Here is a 10,776-nt window from a genome sequence, read left to right as displayed (position 1 = left end):
GGTTGACGTATGGCAGGGCGACGCGCCGCAACTCGAATACTTTAGGATAGACTTTACGAGGGTTGTGCTGCAGGTTCTCGACGGAACCGGGTTGTAACCCCGAAAAATTCCAATTTGAATTTCATAAGTAAACTGAGGAATCGTCCACATTGTTTAACAACTCAATCCCTAGACAAATCACCTGAAATGACACATTAGAAGATAGCATTGCGACCGGATCACTACTATCGACAGAAACCGCATAAAGGATCAAACAAAAGCGGTTGTCTATAAGAGTACTTTTAACAACTGAGCTTTCTTGAGCTCGTCCCTTAGCAGATAAATTAAGTGGAAACCTCAAGAAAGCCTAATATTCATGGTTGCAAGATACAAAAGCTTGCGTTGCAAGAGGTTTGCATGCAAGTAACACTCAACAACCGGGTTACGCAATTGCATATGTCCGGCTGACAGCAACCAATGTGATCGAGGTCGTTCATATCCAACTACGCAAACATGAGAACGAGTTGTTACCTGATTCGGTGAACGGGTGAACTCCAAAAATGGGTTAACGACGGCCTCGGTAAACTCAGTCAAGCAATGGTGATTATCTGTGAATTGGAACTTAATTGACCCGTATTCTGTGGGACATTCGCTGAAGAGTTCAACATACCCTGAAACGAGTCTGCGCGCGGTCGTCCAGAGACATTATTCCCGCTTTTTTGATAACTCTCACCCTAGTATGAACGACGTTCCTGTTTGCAAGTTGTTTTTCTACCCATTACTGTCCAGTCCACCTCTGAAGCGGACCGCATTGTGATCCGGCTGACTTGTTGTTACCGAGTGGAATTTTTTGATAATCTAAGTCAAAGTCCATAACACAGTTCAAAGTGTGTTGTTTTCCACTATGACTGACATGCTGTGTAGGTAGACACGCATAGAGCAATATGGTATCATGCATTAACATGTGAGGTAAGACGTGAACGCTAGTGTAAGGAGATTTCGCAATTTCACACTTGCGATTTCACCCTGCAAGTTGAGTCAATCCATGCTGAAAAGCCCAGAAGCGCTGCACAGCCATTTCACCGTTATTGCACATCTTAGGGAACTCAAGGGAGTTCGTGACTTGTATTCATTTAGAGGACGAGAACTCAGTTGTAAAATTGCAAAATCTACTACCATCAATCTGTGAGTAGCTCAGAGGGAATAAAATTCACTCGATGAGTGGAACTTCTGTCTGAGGAGTTGTCGCTCGACCACGTGATTTGCTTTCCGTGTTTGAAGGATGAGTGGCGGTGTGTTCTAAGTGCGAGGTAATCACACCGCCGACAAGCCGCTCGTGGCCGAACGGCTAAGCGTTCAACCTACTAACCAGGAGGTCGCAGGTCCGAAACTCACAGCCGAAGTTTCGTGAAATCTACCCTGCTGATGCTCTCCTATAAGGATAAAACAGCTACACAGTAAATTTCGGATTTTCAGTATAGATTGACTATATCTTACTTGTACTATAAGGTACTAGTGTAACAGTGATACTACTGGTGGGGAGGCATGCGAGTAGTATGTGTTGCTCTTGAAAATCCGCTAGGCGTCTCGTGAAAAGGGGAGATCTGTTGCGGAATTTGTGGAGTCGCTTTGTCCCATTTGCTTGGATTTGAGCGATGAATGATTGGAGTCAGTGAATATTCAGGAAAGTTCAAGAAGACGCGTTCAGGAGAAGATGGATGTTCGGTTTTTGTAAATAAGATGCAAATGAGAGTTTTGCTTCCCTGCCCAATGGTCTCTAACTGGTCAGTTGGCATTCTCTAATAAATAACTCCGCAGCAAAGGCCTTCCTTTCATTAGCTCAGCCCTACTGATAGGATCGTACGGAAAAGCAGCCCCCACACGAGGATCCTTAGAATGACAGATCATTAGATTTCAAACGCACCATCGAAACTGGTTCACTAAACCAAAAGACTGTCCTACAGACACTCTTAAATGTTTCACCTTATACTGTGGGCCTGTATTCGCTCAACTGGTTCTTCTTTAGGGTGGGTTAACCCTGCTAGCATTATCCGTCAACTGCGCTAGAACCAACTGTCTGAAGTCTCATGCATAGAACAAGGTTACCGGGACCTTCGCTCAGTTTTTTTGCAGGGCTTATGGAGCAAAGAGGACGAATAGGTCGCTCTGTGCAGAATTGGACAATTTTAACTGATGAGGACTTCTATTCGACTGTGCAGGTCACACTTAAGTTCGGATTTTGTTCACAAACTTATAACGGATCACCTGATATCCTGGTTCTCTATTCTCTATCTATTTAGAGCCCCTCTGTCTCTTTCAGACTCTTTGAGAAGGACTTCGGTCCAAACGTGATAAAGTAACGAAAACGTGGAGTTCTTAAGCAAGTTGAATGGAACGGGGACCGTCATCTTTGCACTTGAAGGGGACCGCACGGAATGAAAGTGAACCCAGGCGATGATCTCTTGTAACACTTATTTGCCACCAGAATGGATGTTCTCTTGTCCAAACCTTTGTTTTTTAGATAGTCTACAAATGATGAAGCAGGAGAACTGGATGCACGGAGATTCGGGCAACAGCGCTTTTCAGCTGGAAAAGTGAGGTGACAGCCTCATTCACTCATCGGGTCAAGATGGATTCCGAGTGGATTTGACGTTTTTAGGTTACCATAGGTTTGAGTGAGGGGCAGTCAGGCCAGAGATCGAAGAAGCTGGAGGTGTGTTATATCATGTAACATGTAGTATTGTATACCATTCCGACCACTCAAGCTACGGTGTTCAACTCAATCATGACATTGTCAGACTGTTGACAAAATGGTGATTTTACTGCAGCAAAATAATACCGTCATGATAGTTTTGGTCGGTAAACCCCCAACCTCAAGACCGAGATTACTGAACACCTACTCGACAATAATACCATTTTGGAGACGTCTTCGTTTGACGGGGTAGCCCCCGAGACCCAAGAGACCGATGTTTCCAGTTCTCCAAAAGGGTTGGTTTGTCGCAAGAGAAAATAGCGCAATGAAAACGTCCCCATGTAACTGGTCTTGGTTAACAGGTGAACCAGCACTTGTAACGGTGAATATCATAAGAACTGCTGAAGCATCATCCTGCTCCACTGAACTCGGTTGGGCCGATAATCTATCTTAGAATGCACACACGGCTGAATTCGTCTGAACATACCATAGCTGCAATACAAACTCGGTTCACTTCAGTCTTTCAGCTCACAAACCATGCACCAAAGCGCATTGGTTCCAACTTCTACAGGGAATAAGAGACAAGCGTTTGAGGTGATGGCTTAATTAGTACATTGAGGACAAATCGACATGGAAGTGGGGGGTTGTTCACTAAAGGCAGTAGCTTCGGTGCAAGACCACCTTCGACTGCGTGATACAGTCATATTTGTCACAGTCACTAACCATTAGGTTGTCTCGTCCCACGGTCCTCACCCAGGCAGATGGCAGTCACCAACTCGACTGAACTGACTGCTGAGAGCACCGAGTCAGGAACTAATCGCCTTCATTCTACAACTTTTGTGTGCGGACCGAAATCGCTCAGGGTTGCACGACAGATCAGTGATTGACGATTGCGAAAAGTACTACCGTTTTTGTCATATCGGTTTTCTGATCCTAGGTCAAACAAACTTTGAACTTGAAACACAAAGCTTTGCGCGGAAAGCGTATTTTATGTTTCAGATTGGCCATGTTTCCCACAGAAGAAGAACCGCATTAGAGGGACATCTCAGTATCCTTAGAAGGCAGCTTAGCACGACGCCGACCATCTTACATAGCGCTGCGGCGAACGGACAGTAGGAACCCAATAGGACACCATTAGAGGGACATCTCAGTATCCTTAGAAGACAGCTTAGTACGATGCAGATCATCCTACATAGCGCTGCGGAGAACTGACAGTAGGAACCTAATGGGACATCTTTTGACCAGATCAGTTCGAAAAGCTAAAGGTTCGCTATGCTCGGCATCACGAGACACTGGTGGGCTAGGCTGAATGTGTGATAGACGGGTAAAAGGCAAACTGGAACGTTTACCCGAAAGAAGATTTGAAATACCGTCTGTAAAAGGCTGTGTTGAAAAGCATTTCACCGACTTGCCCCCTTCCACTTTGGCCAAATGTATCGTCTAGGCTAAAGTACAACGATCTGTTCATTGCCACACCATCGACATTCACATATGGAACATCTTCAAAGTTAGAACGGATAACTCCAGTTCATAGAAGCACAGTTTTTAGGACACAACACACTACTCATTAGGTTGCTGAAAACCCTTTGGTCATCATATACGAGAAATCTAGCTGGATTCAGTTAGGTCTTCTATCAAAACCAAATCTACGCGCAACCGGCAGTATTCATGGAAAAATTTTAGAAATTAGGTAAAGCTGTCGTTCTAACCGACAATGAAAATGCCTGGATGGTCGACCGTATCCGGCATTCAACCGGTTAACATTCCACACTGCCGACAAAAGCAACAATGCCACATGACAGATAATGAGTGAACAACAAGGCTTAATTATTGCTAGCATTGATTGGAGAAACCGGCAAACAACAGTGGTGCATTCTTACACAAAACTCAGGTCACAATAGACCTAAAAGTGTCAAACTAAGGTCGAGAAAACAACGCCTCTTGAGAAGGAAACTATGGCACCTCAGTACTAGCACATACAGTGTGTGATTTTCGATCAAGGGTACAAGAAATAGTCGCGTCAGTAACTGAACAGAGTTATCACTTCCTCTGCATCAATAAAAGACCGGGAAGCACAAATGGAAGCAAGAAACGCAAGCACACACACTCATGCAATCCTAAAAAACAGTTGTACACACAAAAATCACAACCCCAAGCCTCCAAAGTGGCTATTTCCTGGAATTTTTTAATCTGAATTTTTGCGATTTCAAGGCGGATCAAATTTTAATGAGTCTGAACAGTTCAGGTATTGCACCCTTTCGGAGCCTAGCTCTCCTACCACCCGAAGGAAGCGGAAGGGCTGAGATACTGTCCGGTCGCTCAAGCCTAGAGAGGAGGTCGGGTTCGAACTGCAGACTTTGCAGTTTGTAAGATCGCGCCGTAACCACTGAGCTCTCTCAAGCAGACTACTCACACACAGCACCAACTGTTTCAAGTCACTGTGTTACTCCTACTCCGAAAAATGGACTTTCTGACAATGTGAAAAGTTAGTGAAAAACGGGCAATTCTTCGACATGCGCGTGATGGTCGGACCCTTGCGGTCGAGGATTAGAGCTGGGACAGAATACGAACCCCAACAGCATGTGCTGGTAAACAGGAAAGAGCGTACAGTTGTCTGAACAACTGTCTGGTAAACAATAATGATGGGTTCACATTCTAGCAAGAAAGCTGGTTGCGCTAAGATTTGGTCGATGATACCACAAACTATGGTCCGTTCCGAGCTGATCATGTTGCTAGCTTTGCGACAGAGTTGACAGTGTCGTCGAATATGTGAAAGGAGAATGATGTTGTTTCACGGGCGTTCGGTACGGGTAAGGTTTAACTCTGGGTCCAACTTCTTTAGCAGTTAGCGATAGACTTTGCTCACAGAAGCTTGAGTTTCCCGACTCCATCCCGCTGCCACCATCTCTTAGTTGTTCGACTGTTGACGGTCTGACTGTTTCACAACATAACCTCTGGGGGTTTAGCCAAATTGGTAGATTCCCCCCCCCCGATGACTGGAAGCCCAAATCTGTGGTATAGAGACGAGTCTCACTTTGCTCTTCCGAGTAAAGTATTCTAGATTGTCCCCTATGGTGGGATCCAAGAAGAACCATAAGTTCAGTGTAGGTAAAAGCGTCACACAAGCCGGAAGGAGATGGCGTTCATCGAGAAACATCAACCGGCTGAGGTGTATGATCTCTTATCATTTATTTTTCGACTTTCAATGATCCCAATCTTTCACAACCTGCCTGGCTGTACTTTTGCTTAATCGCCCGATTGAAACCATCCGCCAAAAAAGTCTACGGCTCTTGAACAAAGAAGTATGTCGACTGGGAAGGAAGATGCTTATAGGTCAGAGAGACAGACAGCTTATTCGAGTGATCAATCGGAAGTCAACCAGCTCAAGAAAACCAATGTCGGCTATAGTTTTGGCAACATAAACCATCGTGCAGAGCCTCGGGACAGTGAAAAATTCAAAATACATCCTTCCAGTGTTGATCTTGGCATGCTCAACCGTTATTTTCCCAGCCTGTAAAATCCAGCAACTACTTTTAACGTGCTGTGTTGCCATGAACGGCATAACATCACAAAATGTGTTTAAGAACATGCAGCAAGTGGAAGCAGGCCAGCTATCTGTATGAATCCGAACTCCTATCGTCCTTGTTCATTGCTGTGCTAAAATTCCTAGAGAATCAACACCTTTACTGTTTACCACCTGGAGTTTCAATGGAAACATTCCCAACTGTTGGCGAGGAATAACAAAGTCTGGACCAGTCGTTTGTACCTCTCACCTTCCAAATATGTTTGAAGATTTGCTCCTGAGCCGATTGTAAGGCAGACGATTTGAGTGCCGTCAATTTGGCTTCACAAACATGACATTACCACATGCATGGTTGATTTTGCAATTTCAGCATTTGATGCTCGGGTTTCAAACCATTTGTCGTATTTCAGTAGAATGTCAGTTACAAAAAGCTTTGTGCAGTCGGTTCCGGTCCTTATCTCGGCCAGTTTCATTCGTCCAAATATCGAAAACCGCGAGCTGCGTTCATCATGTCTAGACACAGCTGCATTGGTACGCGCGAATAAATATGGGTATCGTTCTGTTGGCAGTTGACCGACTAAAAGGTAGGGGTTAGCTATTGGTAAGTCCATTGGCTCTATACCGCACGCAGCTTATCAGCCAACCTGACCGTTACAACGCGGGTCACACTATCGTGAGGTGGCCTGGTGAGAGGATAGTGGAAATATGCCAGTTCATACTGTCCTGAATCCTTTCCAGTTCCACGCACGGATGAAGCCTGATTGGGGTCGGGCTGAAAATCACTTGAAAATCATAATGAGCGGATCATGTGTAGAATATGGGCTTCTGGGCTAGATCGTCGACCAGCCGGTGTCTTCTCCACGTATGGCATGTGTGCTCATTTCTGACCCACTGTCCAGTGGCCGAAGTGAGATGTCAGACTGTGTGGTTTTGTGCAGGCAGCCGTTTTGTTATTTTTGATAGCCCCAGAGCTAATTCTCAGAGACGCAGACTGTTATCCGGTAAATTCGGTTTTCATCAATTGCACTAAATAATAACGTTCTGTGTGGTATGCAGCGAAATTCGAATACTGAATGTTCTTCTCATGCCTGTTTGGAGGAAGAAAAGAATAAAGGTGGACGGAGAAGATGTTTAGTGCTAGCCTGTCACAACCATTCCGAGTTGCCAACAGCTCCAGACACTCTTCCAGCCAAGCTGGATGGAAACTGACAACAAGAACGCCATGGATATGGATGGATTAGCGGCCATATCTTGCAACACCTCCAACCAGGCATAGTGGGGATCTCACGGCCCCTATCCTGGAAGGAGAGTAGCACCGACCCCAGACGTTTTGTAATCTCTTTTGTACCACTCTGCCAGGCCAAGGGTTGGTCGCCTCTCTGCTTCCGCCACTTTGAATTGGGCATGAAAAATAGCACGCGCTTCGCCAAACGATGGTTTGGCATGCTCATTACCGTCCTCTTCCTTTGGACAGCTACCCATCACTGTCGACAATTCGTCGAAAAATTTGTAGCCCCACATTCCTTCTGGAGGTTGATAAGGTGGCTGTCAATATTTTCGTTCGTCAGAATAAACAATCGAGGTTAAGGAAGACGGACCAGCACCAATCGCATACGGAACAGGGACCGAGATTTCAGAGTGAGGTAACCAGCGGACCAATTTCATGCGAAGAATACCTATCCTAACGCACCCTCAGTCGGAAACGTCTAGTGTGATAACCAGAAACCTGTCCCTCAAATAAACAATCACAGTTCTAGGTGTCAGATCCCTTTTGAAAGCTGTATTAACACAGAGGAAGGAAGTAATTAACCAACTACGCACTGATAATACCTCTCACTTGGTGTCAAGACGGTTGCACGTCAATTGTCAGACTTGGTGAACAAACACCCCTCGATCAAAATATTGAGGGGAGTAAAAATTCGAAAACTCACAAAAGACTTACCCTCAGGAAACACCGGTGTTTTGCCAACCGACTGATAGCTACAGTGACCCAACTACCCTACATTATCCAAGTCAAACATTCTCGACAGGTTTGCGGTGACATCAGATGAATAAAACGAGCGGCCTTGAGAGGTTATGATGAAAAGAGTGTTGTAGCCATCAGTGTCGTCAAATGTTTAGCGTGCGTCCACCGTACACTCTTCTCAACCTCATCGTTAACCGAACTCACCTATTTGTTTATAGAATATCGGTGAGTACAGATTCACCACACGTCCGACAACGAGCAAGGCCACGGAGACGATGACCTTGAATTGCACCACTTTGTTGTCTCGTGGCCATAGGCAAGGGGCCAAAATCTGGAAGCGTCTGCAGTATCTGGTCAGGGGATCGACGGCATGAGAAATATCTTCAGATTGCAAATTATTGTAGATTGCAGTATGATCCTTTGGAAGGGATGGGCCAAGGAGGCCTAAGACAAGCACGCCGATGACCCCGAAGACTTGGACTATCCAGAGGCAAAAGTGTGCAATGTCATCAGGACTGTGAAAAAACGAGAGGGCAGATTACTGGCGTTCAACAAATGCACCCAAGTAAATTCAACAGAATCTAGACTATCTTGCTGAGGTAAGAACACTCTTGTTTACAAGCAGTAAGAATAGCCAAATCCAGGTTTGGTATGCATAAATAAAGTCCCACTGGACTGACAACAAAAACAGTTTTCGCATCATATCCAATTCGCTGGTATATTAGGCGGGAAACACTATACAAACGTTTTTTATAAAGTCCCCAACCTCAAGCCTTCTCGCACTAAATGACATGAATGTTCTCGATCACACAACTAATCGAATGGGAACAAGATTCATAGGTCAGCAAGCAGTGGCTGTGTGCTCGCCAGTCTAATAATCACACTTTATGCGTGGAATAAAACAAAATTGGAGCCTTTTGTACCACGGCAGTCAGCTACCGGTAGGTTGTGTGCGGCAGATTCAGCAATCCTGGGAGATAGATCCAGCGCATTCACTATGGATAATCAAGAATACTGGATTAGTCAACACAAATCAGCAGGCTGCAACTTTGCATATTGCAGGTGCCCCAAGCTACTTTGGTTGCCCCTTTTGCCTTAATTGATAACTATCCGATCAGGTACTGATAAGTATGTCCGCCTTGCCAGTCATACAACCGTGTTTCAAAGGCCCGAGGATGTCTTTCTCTTTGAACGAATAAGAACAGGTTTTGATCAGTATTCTCTCCTTTGGTTTGAATCAAACTATGATGGGTAGCTGTTTCATTCTTGGCAATATATCAAAATCTTGGCGTCTTGGATGCGTTAAACGGCTGTAAATCAGTGGACATCATCACCGCGCTCCGGTGTTGTCCTCAGGACTAATGACGAAACATCTGCAAAAAGATCAACAGATGCCTGATCTACAATGTTCCATCCTTCTTGGTCATTTATGGTTGATCAACAATGCAATTAGCATGGAACTATTCGAATATACACGGATATATTGGTAAAACAACGATACAGCGAACAAGTACTGTTTCTCGTATGTGCGCTACACCCACGGTTCACAACGCATTATATGCACGTCTGGGTCTGAGAGTGAGTCTCGTTTATAGTAACTTATGTAAAGCTTAATTCACAAAACCGAATGACCGATAGAATCAATGCCAGTCCATAAACCCGTAGCCGGTACGTTTACGGACAGCCCGAACAACATCAAATGAATTTTACCCTTGGAAAATATGTTCTTTACAGTTGATGTGTGGATGACAACCCCATCCTAACCGCGGACAAACTTGGTCCTAAAGCAATGCTGGAAATATTTCATCAAGGCCACGTGACTATCTTTGATTCTGTAATCAGAAAGTTAGAAATGAATTGGCATTCTAGACGTCGAAATAGCCAGATGTAGCTAGGAGAACGATGAAAAAGAAGCAAAACTGAACGTGACTATCTTTGATTCTGTAATCAGAACGTCAGAAATGAATTGGCATCCTAGACGTTGAAATAGCCAGATGTAGCTAGGAGAACTATGAAAAAGAAGCAAAACTGGAATGGACATTTCGACAGCTTTACTCGTTGAAACAAACAGAAGAATGTAAACGACGTTTGATAAAGAGAGCAATTAGCATTTTCTCGGACGGATATCTAATTTGTTTTGTGAAAAATCAAGACCGATGTCATACCGACTTATTGGCGCAGATCGGTTTATCCTTCAAAGGTGAGTCTTTAGCCGAATCGGATATCACAGAGCCTCCAACCGGGCACTGTAGCGGTCACTGCAGCAGCAGAAGAAAACTTATGGGTAATCCTCTTGTCTTAAGTATGCGACCGAGAGGTAGTCGGCTGCAGTCTACAACCAGCTTTTATGCATATGGATTAGAATGCCCGTACTGCATCGCTCAGTTGTCTGGTAGAATCCATGACCAGTGTCCAGATTGGTAGACCTGTGGAATTGAAAGTGTTCAACTCCAGTTCAACTGTTTTGCATCTGGTCAACTCCAAACATATTTCCATTCGTACTGGAGTCTATGACGTGATGTGTCAAATCCAAGCAAATTACTCTGAATGTGTCCAGCACCAGAAGCTGCGTTGGTTGGGACATGTGTTACGTATGCCGAGCCATCGTTTGCCGAA

General features: G+C 44.8%; 1 protein-coding gene across 1 annotated transcript in view; it reads right to left on the bottom strand.

The window, feature by feature from the left end:
• The window catches only part of T265_13996 (hypothetical protein), a gene marked incomplete at both ends in the record, with an annotated part of 26,082 nt that overhangs the window by 14,028 nt on the left and 1,278 nt on the right, over positions 1–10,776 (bottom strand). The window contains one exon of the mRNA XM_009171553.1: positions 8,365–8,675. Within this exon, the coding sequence (XP_009169817.1) occupies positions 8,365–8,675 (311 nt within the window). The remainder of the gene's footprint in view (positions 1–8,364; positions 8,676–10,776) is intronic.

Source organism: Opisthorchis viverrini (genome assembly GCF_000715545.1).
Source record: "Opisthorchis viverrini unplaced genomic scaffold opera_v5_127, whole genome shotgun sequence".
Lineage (NCBI taxonomy): Eukaryota > Metazoa > Platyhelminthes > Trematoda > Opisthorchiida > Opisthorchiidae > Opisthorchis > Opisthorchis viverrini.
Note: the sequence above shows the minus strand (reverse complement) of the source record. Positions and strands in the feature narration are given on the sequence as shown.